The 20,487-nt window shown below is 37.9% G+C and overlaps 1 protein-coding gene across 1 annotated transcript in view; it reads right to left on the bottom strand.

Annotated features, from left to right (window-relative positions):
* The window catches only part of ANOS1 (anosmin 1), an 87,812-nt gene that overhangs the window by 33,309 nt on the left and 34,016 nt on the right, over positions 1-20,487 (bottom strand). Inside the window, exons 3-6 of the mRNA XM_044449643.1 lie at positions 6,460-6,522; positions 4,601-4,823; positions 1,896-2,080; positions 587-716 (exon numbers count right to left, since the gene is read on the bottom strand). Of these exons, the coding sequence (XP_044305578.1) occupies positions 587-716; positions 1,896-2,080; positions 4,601-4,823; positions 6,460-6,522 (601 nt within the window). The remainder of the gene's footprint in view (positions 1-586; positions 717-1,895; positions 2,081-4,600; positions 4,824-6,459; positions 6,523-20,487) is intronic.

Raw genomic sequence — 20,487 nt, 5'->3', positions numbered from 1 at the left:
GTGTGAAACATGCTTCTATCAGGATATGCAGCTGAAAAATAGAATAGATGTCTGGAATAAAACAGAATGAGGTGCAATTAATTGTACAATTACATAGGACAATTACTGTGACTTCATGCACCTGATTGATAGTGCATACCTTTATAAAAACACAGATAAAGGATTCCTGATATATAATGTTTCTTATTTCTTAAAATGACAAGTCTGAATCACTAAAAACATATGAGCTTAAACACAAGTCAATCAGCATTATACTGCCCAACAGATAACAAGAGTCTCAGATCCTTCATGTCTGATGTTCACATACAATGCCACAATAAAAGGAACCTCGACTGTTGCTATTTATGTTGAAAGAGATTGAAATGAGAGACTCATTCATTCAAAGATCCATTACAGGACAAAACATCAGTGGCACCGAAAAAATATGTGGTGGCATTTTAAAAAAAAATCTAGAAACGCTGACCCCATTCATTAGGGAAACAACTCAATAGAGGAACAATCACCTGGAAATTTTAAGAGGACTAAGTTTCATTCCACAGATGATCCAATGTAAGGTGATGATGCAATGTGGAAAAGGAAAACAAACCTTTTGAAGAACGAAAGTGCTTGCTGGGAGCTGTGAAACCTCTTGTTCCATGCACATTAATGGCAGCTACTCGAAACTGGTACCATCTGCTGGGTCTGATGTCAGACAGTTGTACTCTCTCATCTGTGGTCTGCAGGGGAATATTAGTTATTAGTTAATTAGAAATTAACTCTTTTACTTGCAGAGTTAATTTCAGAATCATGCATTTCTTGGTTTTATGGATGTTCCTTTATTTAAGACAAGAAGTTCTTCTTCCACTTTACAAAACCTTGGAAGCTATCTTTATCTTGGAAGCAACTTGGATAATTTGTGCTAATAGCCTAGTATTGATCTACTCTTAGCGATAGTTGAATCAGCTGGCAGGGGTTCAGGTAGGGTGTTTCTTATCATCTAATCCAACTTATGTCAGGGACTGAACCAAGGACTTTCTGTATGCCAAGTGTGTGAGCTACAATGGAGCTATTCCATCCTTACTTGTGATATGCAGTTTGCATCCATATGAACCATTTTATATCAAATCATTTTGTAAGGACTAATGACAGTTATACTTTTCTCCTCCATAGACTGATGGCCAAAGCTCTTTAACTGACAAATCACCAAGGGAATTTATATGCAAAGAATGGTAGTTTAGCAGTCTTAGGCCTAACCCTATTTAGTAAATAAAGAAAGCTCTTTTACTATCTTATCTTCAGCTTACCATTTGTAATATGGAACTAATAGAAATCTACCCCACCATTATTGCTGTTACACACACGCGCACGTGGAATCCACCCTATAGAGTTCTTGCAAGATCAGGCAAAATATATGCAAACATATATTATACTAAAACAAGCTATATATGAATTAATACCAGGCTTAACAATCTTACTTTCCATCTTCATTGTGACAAGAGACTGGTCATGCTCTGCCAAGGAAAATATGTCCAAGGCTTCCTCCCAACCCCAGAGCTTTGTGGAGGATGATTAACTCCACTCAAAGTTCTGCAGAAACCAGGATCTATAACAGTTCTGTATTTACAAGCACAAACACACACTGGTCTCTGCTCTCCTATGTCCAGCTCCAAGCAAAAGGTCGAAGCATGCTGGCTTGCCTGCATGTCTTTCAGGCAGATCACCAGGCAGGTGCAAGGGCAAAGCAAGATGATTTGCCTCTGCTTTGAACTTGGAAAGAAGGTAAGGACAGCTCTGTTCTCTGAAGTGAATGGAACAAATGCTTGCTTTCAAATCCAGCAGAATGCACCAGCCCCACAATACAAAGGCTCAAAAAAGAAAGGCAAAAAACAATTCAGAGACATACATAAAGGACTGACCTGAGCTACTGTTTGCCAGCTGGTAGCATCATCCTCACTGGGATGAATCCCATAGTTCCATCTCCTTTGTACCACATAAAGCACCGGCTCAATTGAGATATTGAATTTTGAGGACCACTTAATTTCCAGCTGTCCAGACTGAAGTTCACTAAATTTTAGTTCTTTTCTGGGTTTCAAAGGGACACCTGAAATACAGCAATGAAAAACAAGAAGCAGCATGCAGGTAGTTTAGTTAAATACTGAAAGTAGTTGTGGATCAAATCTATCTTTTCTACTGTTCAGTCTAAGGAAGCCTAAGGAGATCCATCCTTATAATATTTTCTAACATTACTTTCAGGTGAAGTGGACCAAGGATGACTCGATTAGAATGGAATTAGAATAGCACATACAGAAAAATGTATGTGCTGCCAAACTCATTTAGCTATAGGCTACCCTACCATATTTGACTAAACAGGATTACCGATCAAGATCATACAAGGAAACCAGCCATTCTGCGAAGAAAATTAAGCATGAAGCAGACTGTACACAGATTTATGCTACCGGTGCCAAGCAGACATTTCTGCCATTATAGATTGCAAAAAGCATCACTAGTGGAAAAGGTGGCTGACTATTGTATTTTGTTTCCATGCATAACCAGGTTTCACACCAATGTCTCTCCTTGTGATAAAGAACATGGCAGGGCTTGTATGGGAAAATTGCAGCCAACTTGTGTGTGAGAATCTGGGATAAAAGGAGGAAAAGTTCACATATGAAGTGAAGAACATATGAGTGAAGCAACTGTGGTACATTTCTATGCAATACATATTTTAACCAATACATATTAGTATACCCAGGTTCAGTTAAGACTAACTTAATCCTGAATGAACGCCATATCACAATTAACATGGGGAATGTCCGTGAAACAGTGATCTGATTCCAAGATCCCTCCCCAACTTCTTCTAACCCAGTCCTTATAAAACATGATTTCCTGCATATTTCCAACATTAGTGCTACTCATGATGAGGAAAGGCCCAATAGTGTGGTGAAAGTTCACAGCTAAGTTTACTGTACATTGCCAAAAAATGAGAAGAACTTAACGTAGAGTTTCAGGCTCTGGCAGCTGACACACATTTTTCATAACATGTAGTTCTGTTCTGAGAGGTCAACACTGGAGTTGTCTTGCTTTACATATATCTAAATACATTGTCTGTTTCTTTAAGCAACTGCAGACCTACTGGACTATTGTTAGATATTTGTGTGAACTACTTAAATCATATCCAGCATGGTTTACAAATTCAAGAGAATCTGAAGTTTATTTTTCCAACCTCTACACTTTCTTGAATAAACAAACTGCCTTTTCAAGAGATCTAAAAACAAACTCTTCCTCCAAAGTGTTCCAGTTACATAATCTATTATAGGAGGGAGAGAGAGAATAAGAATGAAGCATGTCATCCAAATCCAGGGGTTCATAAGTTTAATTCTGGCTATCAATGAATGTACCTCAGCCTATAAGTAATATAACTAATAGTACTAAGTATGTAGGGTTTTTTCCGATATTTAAAAATCCTTGTTTATTCATTTTGTACAATAATCCTACAATCTTCATACTAAAACAATCCATCTGCTTTGCATTAGGGCCAGTTGGATTCACTTGATTGGAACTAACTCAGCCCCTATGGTGGTTGTAATTGTGTGCAGATGGATCTCATGAGTACAGACAAGTAGAGCATAGCACAAGTGCATTTTAGAATATTCCAGTGCAACCAGAATCATTCATGTCATCTTCCAGATGTACACTTTCAGTTTAGAAATGTGCTTTTTATTATACAAAAGATTCATATCCATTGCTGTAGCACAAATAAGTCCAAAGGGCATGGCCTTACAGGCAAATTTATACACTTTGGACTTGTACTGGGGTGATATGGGAGGTGGGATCTTTATTTAGTCTCTGGAGTTCAGCACACTCCTACAGAAGCTGGTAGACCCAAGTGAATTAACTTCAGGAATGCCAAGAACAACCTGCTTGACTTTCAGTCTGAAATACTTATAAGGCAAAATACATTATTTTAAATAACCTCAGGTCAAACAAAAACAACAGAAACCCTAACCTTGTTAAATGCTAATGTCCACTGTGTTGTTTTATACTGCTATAGGTTAGTCTGCTAACTGCTATTTCAAACAGCATTCAAAAACCTGAAAGGGTTACTGGGATAAATTCTAAATTTAGACAGTGGAAAATTCTGCAGCAAGTTGAGTAGATATGCTACACCAAATATGTGCAACATGCTGATGTTTCGAAGCATATCAGTAAATACTCAGAAAGATCAAAGTGTTAAAGATATTAAGTCAGTTTTTCCAATGATATACATTCTCTTCTTTTAGCCTCTATACCTACTTAACCCTGGAACAAGCAAATATGGTCAAAGTAAGCATGGTGGAAAAACAGATATGTAAGGGGCACTTAGAAGTGTGTGTATGTGATAGAGAGACAGAGAGATCTTATACACCCATTTGTGAATCCCCAGCTATGGTTAAGCAGCTGGCACCATTTTCTCTATTCCATTCTTCAAAAACACCTGACGCATCCATTTTCCATTCTCCACCAAAGCACATATTCCTGCTCTAAAATGAGGAGTGGGTGCAGGCTGCTTTCTCCCTAGTCAACCATCTCTCTCTCTCTCTCTCTCTGCTTACTTTGCTCTCAAAAGGCTATTAATAATCTCTACCTTTGTACAGATTTTTTGGTACTTGGCATGTATGTCCACATCCATTAGAACAGCATTTTTTCACCCCAGAGCACTCGCTGTCAGACTCGCAGCTTTCAACACAGGCAGCCGCAAAGCCACTGGCCTTCTCCGGGGCTGGGCAGTCTCCTTGCTTCACCGACAGGATGTACTTGAGGAATTCACAGCTGGTTAGGCATTCATAGTTCTTCTTGGGGAAAAGAGGCTGAAGAGAAAACAAGGCAATCACACAACACCATCAATAGCAGTCCTTTTAAGATATTACAAGAAAGAATGGTCAGGATTTCCAGCTAGTATAGGACCACACTTGAAGATTTGTATAGCTGTCTACCACTTTAAAACATCAGCTACAACATATACCCTATCTCTTGAATTAACCCATTTGCCTCCACCAGGCCTTCCACATAAAGCTTGCTAAGAAGTTGTTCAAAAGTGTCCTTTTGGCAATCAGTGGTTTAGCACAGGGGCTGTTATCCACTGATCCTAACAGCCAGTCACAGCCACGCAGCAATGACACAATTACAGACACAACACAATTTCATCAGATATTTTGTTGGATTATCACGTGTGACAGCGGAGCATCTTTGACCTGCAAAGACTGGTAAAGCTGTGAAGTCTAGCAGGATTATTTCTAGGAAATGGAAACTGTGGACACACTCTGAGTTTACTTAATTCATTTTTACTTCTCGAATCATTACCATAGCTAAGTGGTCAGTTGCTTTCATGCTGAATAAAGAGAAACTGGCGATTAATTTGTGATTGCAGCTGACAAGGGCAAAGGTTAATCAAAACGGAATGCATCTGATATTTGTGATTTATCTCGGGAATGATACATAGGCAGGTGTACATGTCTGATGGTGTGCTTATATGAAACATCACAAATTTTCAGCTAGTTAATTAAAAATCATTTATAGTCCCTTGAGGCATAACTTGCCTTTGAAGCTCTTCTTCACTCTAGTTCACAGCTTATTTTTTCAGTGAACTGTTAAATGTGCAAGTCTTTACTTTCAGCTTTTTAAGTTCCAAGTTTAGTGAACTAGAAATCACTAATTGAACAGGGATGTCGTAAGGAAAGGAACACCAGCCAAAGCCAAACCATTGACCTCACTATAACTGGGAAGCGTTTATTCTGTTCTCTGCCAACTTTTTATACAACATCTCAAAAACCTAACATCTTTACTTTCTATTTATAGTTCACTCTTGTCAGTGTGACAATTATCATTATTCTGGTAGAATTCCAGAAGGAGTATTTTTGAACCTTTTTAAAGAAGTGTAACTAACTTGCAAGCAAAGCTATACAATTTATATAATGCCACATTCTGTGTAACAGCAATCCTTTCTTTCTGTTATATATCCAAATATTTGAATCTGCCAAGTATATATTTAGGCCTCCTCTTATCTTATGAGCACATCTGTATTTAAAAAGAATTCTAAGTTAGATTAAGCAGAAAACTGATTCAAAACAAAGGTACTCAGAAAACAAGCTGATTTTTGTTTTCCGGTTCCATGACTAGAGTACCTCAGAAATCACATGGAAACATCACTTGTTTAAAAGTGCACTTACATCAGAGTTTTCCTTCAAGAGGTGAATGAGAAGACTTCCAACCAAGCCTTGGCCCAAACTATCCCTACAAGACACCTTGAGGTGCAGATGGTTTGTAGCAATGGTTCTTGTGCCACATTACCACATGATTGTATGCATGTTTGAATCAGTTGTTTATCTTGCCTTGACCATTTAAATCAGCCTTCCCCAACTTGGTTGGCTTTAGTTAAGTGTGACCAGTCAAGCCTTTAATGAAAATGACACAGAATTTTAAAAGTGTCCTTCAGGAATGGCATACCTCACAGAAATTTTGGCAGTGATTTTTCTTCAGATCCCAGGATTCTTTGCAGGGCTCCAGACACTAAAAAGAATCATTGGACAAAAATGTCAGGAAGAAAGAAGACACCACAGTCTCATTTCCACAGACAGAACTTTGAAGATTTGTTTACGGAAAACATGAATAGCAAGATAAGAAGGCACACAATTACAGTTTCTCAGAGACACAGTTCCAGAATATAGAGTGAATATGGCACTGTGAACTGACCACCTATTCATGACACTTGGAATTATAGCTGCCTTTAGCTAACAATATTCTGAATCGTGAGCAAATTAACATTCCCAGTGTTTCATGCTCCATCTGTTTCTTTTATCCATGTTCTACTGGCATGCTCATTTAACCACGTTCAGTTATAGTTTCATTGCACAATCTAGTGACATTCAAGAAATTCGCTCTTTCTAAACTATTAGTGAGATACTACAAAATCACTTTTCCTGCCCACACACCAACACTGAACATATAATAGGAGTTATTTACTTTCTTCTATAGCAAACATATGCCTCATTTTGTGGTAGACAAATGTTCCATAAGCAGAAACACAATCCTTCACGTAAAAGGGTGTGTCACAAGTCCAGTCTGGAGAAAAATGGAAACAGGTATATTTGGGAGCACAAAATGCTGAACTGTCCCTGCTCACCTTTTAAGTATGGCAGATAATCCTTTTCTTGTTTTTTTCAGGTTGCCCAGGAAACTCAGAAAATCCCGTGGTAAGCAACAAGTAATAAAGTAGTTCAGGACTGACTTTCCTTCCCCTATGACAGAGAACCCCCATGCACTCCTGTCCCCCTTACAGCTGGATTCTAGAATAGCTCTAGGTCCAGGCTCTACAGGTGGTAGCAACTAAGACATTCTCCCCTCGAAACATATAATTTGATTAAAGGGTGTTCAGTGTTAACCTGTAGTCCAAGCTGCTGCAAAATGGAGGTAAGACCACTCATTTGGTATTGAATCATTGGAATTCAATAAAAGATTTCAACAGCTATCCTGCATCATCCAGGCCTGGTTACAAGGAACAAGTGGTTTCCTTTCTACAACAACAACACTTGCTACTGGTCTGTTTCATGTTCTGGTTATGACCTTGTTGTTGTTGTTAGTCATGAAGTAATGTCCGACCTATCATGACCCCATGGACAACATTCCTCCAGGCCTTCCTGTCCTCCACCATCCCCCGGAGTCCACTTAAGCTCACACCAACTGCTTCAGTGACTCCATCTAGCCACCTCATCCTCTGCCGTCGCCTTCTTCTTTTGCCATCTATTGTTCCTAGCATTGGTTATGACCTACAAAATGCCAAATGGCTTGGAACCTGGCCATCTAAAAGTCTCTCCTATTCCATATGAGACTGCAAATTCTTAAGAACTTTTAAGAACTTATTTCAACACCACCAAATTCAGAGGTATATTTGGTTGTACCCCAAGAGAGGACCTGTTTAGGCTATGGAAAAGATTGCTCTGTTGTTGTTGTTGTTTTTTTTGGGGGGGGGGGGTTCCTATTTTATTGCTGGTGAGCAAAAGTTGCTTTATTTCAGAAAACTTTTGGTGGATCTAGTGGGATGGGTGTTATTAAATGAACTCCAATAGTTCATGATACCTTCTTGAGAAACCTTCAATTCCTGGGTATTACTTATTATACTTTTATAATAAGTTCTGAGAAGCCTTACATTAGGAAGGCTTTCTAGATATTTCCTGATTTGGCAAGCATCCATACTGAAGTGAAGATATTCCCAAGGAAATACATTGAAAAGCTGAAATAGGGAACTGAAGGAAACACAATTACGTAAAATGACAATTAGTGATGTAAATCTGAACCACCCAAGTTCAAACTACTTTTCATTAGTGAGCATATTCTTTGGTGACAAGGAGATGTTTTATCATTGAAATATAAAGCCTTAATTCAATTAGTTCCAGCCAAGGTTTCTTTGTTGACATTATCATGTATACTGGGAATCCAGACGGTGCTACTTGAAAGTATTTAGTGACTGAAAAGCGACTTTTGAAAGAAAGCCAGACTCTGGATTTGCAATGGTCAGTAAATTTGTAGGATGAGGAATACAACTGATTTTAATTTGCTTTGTTCATGTGTTATAACATTACTTTAAAATGATTCAAGTATTCGCTTTTTACTGAATGAAGAAAGTAGGCAGTCTGGGAAAAACTATTTTTTTTACAATTGTGATGCAATCCAGTATCCACTGCTTTTATTACTTGTCAGACTATAGATATACAGAAGCCATGTACCAAGGCGCATTAAAGAAAAAAGGACAACTGTGATAAACTGTATATTCTAAGTAAAGGAGTAGTATTAATGATGCCATTCTTCACATTCTGCATGGTAATAGCTTCCTATAAAACACAATTTAACAACATGTTTTTTTGAAAATGCAGGATCTACTATTGTGCGCTATACCTTTTTCTTGGGCATCCTAAGAACACTGCAGATTGTTCATAATGTTATCTGCTCAAACCGCATCTGAACTTGCTCCCCATATCATCTTAAGACTCTAGCTATGCAGATTACTTGACAAGAATATCCAGTTCACCTGTCTTCAGTCAGGCCTACCAGCACACCTTTGTTAACATCTTGTCTGAAAGCAATCTAGAGATCTGAAAAGCTTGCCTATTTTTATGATTTCTGAGATGGCCTAATAAAGGTATCATAGTACTTTGCTTTTCCATAACAAAACAATATTTTTCCTTAGGAAAACAATTGTTCTCATGAACATGGGTGCCTCTGTATTGTGCATGACTTTTATAGGGATAAGGCCTCTACAATGTTTAACCTGTTCATATAATAACTTCTCTCCAAGAATCTCAAGCTGGAATACATGCATCTTCCCTATATTTTTAATCTCTAAACAATCATATGAGGTATGTTAGTCCGAGAGATCATGACTGATCCAAGATCACAGCAAAGCAGGGGTCTAAATGTGAGTCATCTAATCCTAATCTGATACACCATCACTACAACTCAAAACACAGGTTTATATGATCTTTGTACAAACTATGACTTCTGCTTCTCAGCCTTTTTCATGTAGAACATTCGGAAATGTGATATATCACAGGCAATTGAAATAGGTGCAGTCTATTGTGTCATTTCTGTGACAGGAGTAGCTCTTGGGAGCTAAGAAACAATTCACATGTTCACTACACCCCTCAATTGGCCATGGTATTTTGTAGGGTTATTTGAAGGTTGTTTAACCCTCAAACAGGCCCTGCCCCCAGAGTTCATATGGCATAACAAATCATGGTAACCCACCACGGGCACTGCTTACACAAACACCCAGAGTTGTGGGAATTGTGCAAATCAGTTCAGTGATTACATAACTCTTAGGTCTTGTCTATATAAAATGAGATGGCAGGACTGTGGTGATCATGCAAATCAGTTCAGTGATTACATAACTCTTAGGTCTTCTCTACATAAAATGAGATGGCAAGACTGTCCTAATTCAAACTGTAGGTGACATTTCATATTTCTGAATGTTCTACTACATGAAAATGTAGAAAGCTCACCTTTCATAAGAACTTTTGTACGAGGTATATTACTACATAGGACAGCCTTCAAAATCCCACCTGCTCTCTGAAGCAATACAGTCTATTCTACCACCTCAGAAATATGCCATCATATTCTCATTCTTCTGTGTGGCACTAGGCCCATCTCCAAGTTCCATCTGAGAGTAAAACGGTTCATGTTTCCATTTCTTTCACCACACAGAGCACTAGCTTCAGAGGCCACAAGCAGGCCATGTAGCACAGAGCTCTGTCATCCAACATTATCCAAAAACATTCAGGATCTGCCCCCTGGAACATGCACTTCACTGTACCTAACATTAGGACTGGTCCTGCATATCACTACCATTAACAATTATTGGTGCTAATCCTGCCCTAAAGCTGAGATGGCTCCTTGTTTTTGCCCTTGAAAGCCATATATTAGACAAGGGTACCTGAAAGACAAGGTTACACACAAAGATACTTGTAAGCTTTCTATGGAAGCCAGAAAACTGTGCAGGTCTAGGCACACAGAATTTCCTCTGAAGAGATCCACACCTAACACACAGGACATTGGCATTAGAGATGGTCTGAACAACGGAGCCAGAAAATCAACAGCCTTTTTCTATGTATAATGTTGTTTAATGTGCTTCACCTTTGAAGGTGCCTCATGTGATTTGTTTCACTCTATGAACTTGTTTTACATGCTTTACTCTATTTTTAGTAAATATATTTTTAAAACTGTTCTGATACTTTTTACAACCTGCACAAAAAACAAAAACAAAATTGTTCTTTTAAATTGGTAAACTGCCCAGAGAACATGTAGGCTATGAGGTGATAACGAAGTGTAATAAACAAACAAGCCGACAAAACACAAAAGTAGATTTTTCAGCTTCTTCTGGATTCTGCCTATCTTTTCGGAGTGAAGCTATTTCAAGTCACAGTTGCGATTATAGGAAAGGGACATAGGTTGCCTGGCTCCAGTCTGTGGACCCACCACCAATGTCAGTGTCCAATGTGTTAGGTCTTCAGAGTAAGTTCTCTGTACTTACACCAGCTTGTAAACTGGAGCCTGCATCAACAGCATTGCAGTTTGCGAAGAAAGCCAACAAATGTAAAGGTCTGAGTATACAGACATCCATGTTCAATTAAGTTCAATTAAGCCCTCAGGAAACACATTTGGCACTGTACAAAAAGTAAACAGAAAACAAGTTTTATTTAATGTTTGCTGACTTGGACCTAAAAGTGATCCGAAAGATAACATTCTGATTTAAAAGTACTTTAAATAAAAACTTTAAGAGGACAGCTAGAAGCAACTCCACTCTAATTTGGCAAGTTTTGCATTCTAAATTGTCAGAAGTGGGTGGCATCAGATAATTGCACACCTCCTTGTTGAAAAAGCCAGCTAATTAACATACTCCAAAGCACTTGTTAGAACATTATCGCTGCTCTCTTTTGGCAAAATCAAAATGATGGTTGCTACTATCTGAGTTAATTAAAGGACATTCATTTCGATTGTTTAGAACTGTGCAGCCCACAAATTATTCTCTTCCAACACCTTTTGTAGAAATACTTCTGCATGCTTTCCACTACAGCACTCTGGTTTACAGACCACCAAACAAGCAGCACTCTGGAAGGGAGAGTTTGTATTTGCTTCTAGCTTCTCTTCTTGGCTTCCCACTCCCCTTCTAGCAGACCACAGCCTTCAAACATCGACAGATTCTGCATTGCTAAATAGTAAGGGCTGTAGGGCTTTTCACTTCTAATTTCATGCTGTAATAAGATGCAGTGCTTGTTTCACTGCGGGACCTGAAGGGCCTTTCTTTGTCAGGCCTGTTTGATGGTCAGGTTAAGTACCACATTCTGGCCCTGGGCATCTGTTCTCCTCCAAGCAGGGACAGTGGTGGGAAAGAAGAAAAAATGCAAGAAAAAACTGTAAGATGTTACAAAGTTATCTTCCAGTTAAATTAGGCCTGTTCTGGTTTCTTTACATCAAAATTAACAAAGTAGAAGTTAATTTAGTTTTTCATATATGAGCCCAATGATCAATTAAGTTCTACTATACAACAGAGATCAGCTATTTCTGTTGTAATCATACTTAGTACATTTGTTACTGTTATTGACTATCAACAGTATTGACTATTATTAACACTCTACCAAAACACAAACGGATATTGCATGATTGCCTGTCCAAGCACACTATATATGCAAACACACAAAAATATCCAGGTCCAGTCATTTATAGCAAGAAAACTAAGTAATTAGGACAAATCAATATGTCAAGTTCACCCCTATCATACCACCATTCTTGTTGTGTCCTTAAATAAAATGCTGAAAAGTCATACTACACGTGTAGGGCTACAAAAGTCACAACTTGCAAAATCCCCTGTCTGGGGTGATGACAGACAACCCAGAGGACTACGAAGAAGCTATCATTCTCATTTTATATTACCATTTGCCACCCGAATGCTGATTTCATTTCCTTATGCCTTCTGCTCGCACCTCTGCCCAGTCAGTACTCCTGCCACTGCCACTGCCCCCGCTGATGAGGTCTCTGAGACAGGAAAACATGGAAGACAACCAGTTGTGGGATATTTTGTATCCACACTGGAGAAAACTAAGGAGGCAGTGTGATTGGCAGCAGGCACCGGCAAGGAAAGCAAATGCCGGGGTGGCCAGAAAGACACATCAGCATTCAAATCAGACAGCATCAGTTGAGCATTAGCAATTTTGAGTTCCTTTTTTACGTCATCTGTATTCATCTTCTCCATCTTTTAAATGGCCAATGGCTCCTATGGATGGGCAAGATAGAAATCTAATCTGTGTTCAACAATTTTCAAATAGTATGACAAGGAGAATGTCACTGAGGTGCTATGAAGTAAGATTTGTTGTTGTAGTTCAGTTGCAAAGTCATGCCCGACTCCTTGTAACCCCATGTACAACATTCCCCCAAGTTTTCCTGTTCTCCATCATCCCCCACAGTACACCCACCTCCACAGTGACCCCATCGAGTCACCTCAACCTCTGCCATCCCTTTCTCCATTTTGCCTTCAATCGTTCCCAGCATCAGTGTCTTTCCAGTGAGTCCTTCCTTCTCATTAGGTGGCCAAGGTACTTGAGCTTTAGCTTTAGTCCCTGACCTTCTAAAGAGCAGTCAGAGTTAATTTTCAGAAGTATGATTACATAGCCCCAAATGTTTTTTTTCCCCCAGCATCTTGTGAAAAAAATAAATAAATCACCTGGCCTGTTTCCAGTATTAGGAATAAACCTGGCAAATGGGGTTCACTAAACAGTGCACTCCTATTGAGCATAGAAATACAGCTAAGAACAAAGGAGGCATCAACTATCATTAGTAAAAGAGAACAAGGTAATAGGTCAAAGGAGAAAGAAGGAAGAAGTTGGAGGCATGGAGGAAGAACTCAATTTCTTCCATAAGTTTTGGATTTAACTCTCACCAGCCCCTGCCAGCCTGGTCCAAACTATCTAGAAAGAATGACATTGGAGAAGGCATCAGACCTAGTTCTGACTTGAAACTTCACCAGTATGTAACATGCAACCAAGCCTGCTGCAGTAAAGATAATTACAAGGAACAGCAGGAAAACTGCCATGAGAGGTCAACCCTAAGTTGTCCACAAAACCTCGCCAACAAATAACCAGCAATATAAAATTGTAACCGTGCTAATCAATCAACACATTAGCTGGTCAACAGATAACCTGTAACTCTTTAGGAGCAGGGCTCCTTTTTAAACCTCTGCCTCTCTTTAAAGTCCTCTAAAATTTAATACATTTCTTTTAATTAATAGCTGCCCCAAACAATTATAGCTGGAAACAAGATCTTTCATAAAACATCCATACTTGAGCATAACTATATAAATTTAAATTGCAGGGAATAAAAATAACTTTTAAAACATTTCCAGAACTACTCAAAAGGATACCACGAAAGAGAAATGGGATGTAATACTTGTAGCTAATTCTATTACCTCTACCCCAAAGGAATAATGCTTAACTTTCCTATCAGTGTTGTTTGTAAATATTTATGCAAACTGTCAAGTTTCAAAGACATTAGAACAAATTTATCACATACATAAATCTAAGAGAGCAATATTCTTGCACAGAAAAATACAAACAAAACCCTTAATTGAATTGCATGTTTCGACAATATGAGGCATTGCCAAAATGGCAATTAAGGTATACTAAGCAATATGGGAAAGGGAGAGTAGTCTTGTTTCTATAACTATAAACCTATCCTTTGTAACAGTAATTTCTTCTTAATAAGTAATAAAAAGCTCATAATAAGGAAATTCATGGAAAGCTTCCACATCACTGTTTTGCTTTTTAATTTAATAAACATGTTGGAGAATTACATTTGATTTTTAAAAATTACATAAAATGCTCATTATGAACGCAATTTCATATGAAAGCAATTGTAAGAAACATCCTGTTATTTTTAGCACTCAGTAAGGGTAGAATTTCACGATGCGGGAGGGCAACCATTGCAATAGTTCCCAAGTTCCATTTATCACCTTCACTGCTGTGTGCAGAAGCATTTACTCAATGTTATTAACAAACTTCCCATCACATCTTGTATGCACGTCTAATCTCTACACCCCATTTGAAACAGTTTCCCAAGCATCACCTCCAATGATATTGTGGGTGCATTCCAGCTATTTCATGTTACTGCAGAGATGACAGGATATGTCAGGATATCTCATGGCAATTTCATTACCTAAAGTTCATAATTTGAAGAAACAAACAAAAGACAAGTCACAGTAACAGAAGGTGGGAAGAAAAGAAGAGATTAAGATAGTGCTGTACGAGTTTAAGTTGCTCTGCTTATACGGGTCACTTATGCCAAAGTGGGGAGGTGACCTGAATTTTCTAACAAAGTCTCCTCTTTTTTATTGTTCCTGGAATACTCTGACATCATTCAAGTAATAGAAAAAATGGATTCAGTTACTGTACCACATCTCATGTTAGAACAGAGTATTATGCCTCATTAGCATATTAATAACTGTTAATGGAAGCAGACTGTGTATAAGTGGCTGTACGCAGTTAAGACAACCACTTTTTAAAAAACCAGGCAAGGCTGCATAAATAATAGAGCAAAGACACTGAGTAGAGGAGGAATAAACATTTTGCAGCACAGAATCTGAAGGTGGATTGGTTCCTAGATATAAGAACAAAGAGAGAACTAGGCATTCCACCTCCTAAAACAGATGGTGTCCTACATTAAATGGACAGGCCATTGCAGACACTAAAGAGCCAATAGGAACAACACATCAGCATCAAATGTTTTTACCTTACTAGTTCAATTTGTCTGTGAGTGAAACTGTTATAGCTACTGTAGATAGTTTTATCAATCTGTTCAAAGCAGTTACAGGATGGGCTATATAGCATCCACCCACTTATTTGCATAAGTATAAAGAAAGTAAACTTCTTTATATCTCTTTGCACAATGAAATTATGTTCCAACACATTCAGATACAAGTCAGTTTATAGCTAAGCATTATCTGAGTTTCAGTAAAAGCTGCATTTAATTGCTGCTTCTATCCATTAACAAGATTTAAAGTTGTCCCTATAATGTATAACTGTCATATACATATACATTTTATAATAAATTGGACAAGTAAAAACAGATTGCTCAATCTACAGCTGTTAATCACTTTAACAGACTCAAATTAGCATTCACAGCCTGTGTTTCACTAACAACAGGCTTTCAAGCTGCAAATAATTTGTAATTCAAAAAAGGCCTCTGGTCAATAGACTGAGCATGTGAAACATGCTTTGCACTTAAAAAGTCCAGGACCTGTTGAACACACAAAGTATTAGTTTTCATGTTCTTTCGGTTAGTGAAAAACAGTTAAAGTCATTGTTCAACCTGCCTGGAGTGGGGGATTCTTCTCAAGACAGGAAATTCATGTGTGCTAATTAGGTGGCACCACTTTTATCTCTGTTGTCTTCAAAAATCTTAATAATATCTTGAGTGCTCAGTACATGAACTATATATATTAATATTCCTGCCAGTCTAATTGTGTGTGTATGTGTATGTTAAACTACTGTTTTAAGCAATCACAATATGCAGATGTAACAAGAAACATCCAGTTTCTTAAGCAGTCCCCCATCTATGCATTGACCAGACCACTGTGGTGTGAGGGAGAGATGAGATTTGCAATGGGCAACAGGGATGGGAAAGCCTATTGCATGCACAGAGTTCCATAAACTCAACACTGCTCATGAAACCAGGTTTTAAATCTAGTTCAAAATATCCTAGAAGATCCGTTGCCAGTCCTCATACCGAAATGTGTCTTTTCTTGTCTCTTTGCCAAGTTATCCCTCGTATCATTACAACTACTGGTTATATGGATAGCCATACATTACAACAGATCCATCCCATTCTATACCATTTTAGGCATACAGAAAGATATATCTGTTGCCTGACATTACCTTCTGGATTCCCAAAGAATTTCTGCAGTTGTTTTGCTATTCTAAATGAACTTATGACCAACAATGCAATTTGTACCTGCAGAATTCCAGTCATTCCAAACATCTCACAACTTTTGGAATGTTACCACAAACCCTTGTTCCCCTCAAGCAAAAAGAGCACTTATAGACCACAAATTATATCTCAGGGCAGTATAACCATAAATTGGTCTTTCAAGCTACAGGTAAATGCACTGTAATCTACAGGATATAGCATAATTGCTAATGGGAAACTAAATATATATACTCATTTCAAGCCCAAAGAACTATCTCATTTCAAAGTGTCCTGATGTGGACAAAGTTGCTCTCCAAATTACCAAGCTGAAAGAAATTTTGAAGGTAAACAGTGCAAAAGAGCTACCGATTTTAGAGGTGGGAGAGAGATTTGTATAAAAGGAACAAATGAAACACCCAGCTCATAATCTGTGGACATCAAATACAGAAAAATAGACATCTCTTCATTTCTGATTATCATCAAACTTACAAGTTATAATATCTAAAACCTTGAGTTCACCAGCACCATTGCACAGCAATGCTACTAAATTGGATAATCACTGTGTTCAAGTTATTCAGCATTGTTTGAAATTTAAAGATGGTGAGTGACCAATTACCTGAATTTCCAAATGCCTGAACAGTATTGATTTGGGTAATTATTATTTTTTAAATGATGGGGAAGATGTGGGTCAATAGTGCCATTAACTAGCTGGGATGATTCTGGACTCCAGCTCCTATCAGCCACAGCCAATGGCCAAGAATTATGGGAGTAATCTGGAAGACACAGGTTTCCTACCCCTTATAAAGATAAGTCACTGGATAAAACTGACATAATTGCATCTGAGTAGAGACTGGAGTTCTCTGTATCTGTTTTAACTTAAGAGAACAGTCAGGTTCTCATTTAGATTCATGGCTAGAGAGTCTTCTAAGCCTTGCATTATGCTCACTTTCAGGTAAGTGAGCACCAGAGTGTAACCATAATCAAGCAACTGCTAGCAAGATAAATACTGAATTCTGCTTTTCACAGTCCTTTGCTAGCAAATGTAACAGAACCAATATTTAGCCAATATAATTCTTTGTAGAATGTTAAAATAAACTCATCTTGAAGCTATATATTAGAATGAATGTAGAATTTTTAAGCAGTACTTTAGAGATGTACTCTTCCATTGAATAGTGAATTCATCTTCTGAATTAAGGTAATATTGAGATTGGTCCGAAAAATGGGAGAAGGACCTGAAAAGATGTGTTCAACCTGTTATGGAAGGAGATGCACTCCATGGGACAGATTAAGCCCATGGGACAGAGGTACTACACCCCTGTAAAGGACCAAGGATCGCAAAATCTTTGGACAGCGATTCCACTACTGGCATGCAGAATGGCACCTCCACACATACACACACTGATTTAGATCAAGGGTGAGCATCATGTGTCCCAGCAGATGTTCTTGGCCTGCAACTTCCATTAGCCCTAGACAGAATAGCCAATTGTGAGAGTTGCTGGGAATTGCAAGCCCAAAACATATGTCCTGGATTGTACCACTAGGATGCTACAACATGCCTGTGAGTACAGCACAAGAAAGAACTATGTGTTGCTGTTGTTGTTGTTTCATTTCTATATTGCCCAGTAGCCAAAGTTATCTGGATGGTTCACAAAAGTGCATAAACATGAGTACAACTGTAAAAGTGACTACAATAAAAAATGAATATAATAAATACAATATAAAATTATAATATGCATTGTTTAAATGGTTTAAACAATGTAAACAACTTTTAAGCTAGACATGTTAAAACAGCTGCTGTATCTTCTCATATGCCATTATATGTGTGGGAGCAGACCTGGCTCTGAGAGGTTAATAATGTTGGTGCCAAGAAGATAAAAGATAGAAGAACAGTCTAAGTTTTTCATCCTTAGGTCTGGACACACAGAGCAGCCCTGCAGATTACAACAGAGCAGATGTAAAAGTAGAAAGAGTTAAACTTCTAGAGTGATATCCAATTACTGTCCCTCTGCCAACAGAAGGCAACTGTAAGCAGAACAGGGAGGAGTAAATATTAGCAAATTTTCCCTCCAGCCCATAAATGTCTGCTCCAATGGACATAGTGCACCGTCGTTACTCGTTTTTCGGCGCCAGGTAAAGACCTTTTTATTTAAACATCATTTTAATTGTTAAAATATATGATCTGGCCAGGGCAACTTTCTTCTTCCTTCTCTTTTCTCCTCCTATATTATTTTACTTATTTTATACTGATAATTTTAATTTTATATTATTATGTTCGTAACTCAGTGTATTTTTGTATTTTTGTATTTAATGGTAATTTATTATGTTCTATTGTATTTCAATGTATTTTATTGTGTTGTAAGCCGCCCCGAGGCTTCAGCAAGGGGTGGCATAGAAATGTTATAATAATAATAATAAATAATGATGACCGAAAATCAACTATCTCTCAATTCTGCTAGCAGATGCCTTCTGTCATAGTGAAGCACTATGCGGGCACTGCCCTTCATATTTTCACAGATGGAAGCTCTTCTGTCCTCTCAAACTAGCTCCATCCTAAGATTCTGAAGCTTTTTTATGCAGAGCAAGACTGACATAGTTTAGAAACAGAGCAACTTTTACAGCCATCTTTTGAAAATTTAAAATTCAAACCAACTTCTGCTTGGCACTTATATTCGGAAAACTAAACAACAAAAAGCCACCTATCCAGAAAAATAGATCCATCCTAATGCTCTTCTGTTGGCTCCATATTTCCTGTTATTCATCTAACAGTATATCCAATTTCAATTCTTAGAAAATTTCTGTCCAAAATTTATCAGTAGACTGAAAGCTTCCAACTGCTGTTTCAAATAAATAAAACAGAATCCAGATTTACATAGCAGAGATTTTTGCTAAGCAAACATAAACATTTGATCCAATATTTTACCGCCATCTTGTCAAATCTGTTGAGCTCAGGGGAAATATGGAATTAATCAAATAAGTAAATAAGATGATTTGACTTTCATTAAGCTAACAAAGAGCCACCCTACCATAGCAAATGAAAATTCTATCACAGTTGTCTGTGTGTGTGTGTGTGTGTCCTACCATAGTAAGTCTGAAATATTATCTTGGTCCTTGTCATCTTAGGCAGTTCCAGAAAGAACCCTATCTGAAACCACAATGAGCTTCCACCAGTCATGTCAGCAATACTGTGCTGGAGACCACTTCTTTGACTCAGAATCAGAAGCGTCATAAGTTCCTGACTTCAAAATATTTTGAATTACAGAAGGAGAAAGAGTGACGGTGGGGGAGGAAGTCTCTCTATTGATTTTCCTCTTGGAAGCCAAAGTTCATATCTGGTTGTCTTCTTCTTGAAACAAGTAAAGCCTTAGAACAGACAAACCCTTCTCATTTCCATTAGGAATTTTCCATGGAACTTTTTCTGGCTTTCCAATACTGGGTCTAAGTTAGGACCCTCCTTCACACTTCTTTCAAAATTATTTCCACCATGGGCTAAGTACTGAACCAGCTTCAGTTCAGGTCTGGCCTCTAATTCATCTTCTCTGCCTTGGAATGCTGCATTGCCTCATCCATTTATAAGCAAGGCTTGGAGAACATTTGAAACCAAAGTGCAGCTTCTTTCTAAGTGTGTTATATGTTTAACTTTGTATTGTAATACTGTCCATATAACACCAAATTCTTCCCAAAAATTATTATATCCATATTCTGAAACTCAAGTTGCATGACCAAACAGCAAATGTGTCAACTCCAGTACAACAGCATAAATTATGCAACACTTACAGCTTTATTCAATTAAATTTCTTGAATGATTTCACCTCGCAGGTATCTGTTCTGCTTATGGGAGAATCTGCATGGCTGTAAATGTTTCTATGATAAGAAATGTTTTTAAACTTCAAGAACTTCCAATGACTACCATAAAAAATGTGTGACAAGAATAAAGAATCTATAGTTTAAGGATTTGGATGACTGGATTCTTTACAGCACACAATGACTATTTCAACCACTGCAAAGAAACCATATTATAATTTATTTAGA

The sequence above is a fragment of the Varanus komodoensis genome, unplaced genomic scaffold (genome assembly GCF_004798865.1).
Source record: "Varanus komodoensis strain SLA01 unplaced genomic scaffold, ASM479886v1 scaffold1, whole genome shotgun sequence".
Classification (NCBI taxonomy): Eukaryota; Metazoa; Chordata; class Lepidosauria; order Squamata; family Varanidae; genus Varanus; species Varanus komodoensis.
The sequence above is the reverse complement of the archived record's forward strand: the minus strand, read 5'-3'. Positions and strand labels throughout refer to the sequence as shown.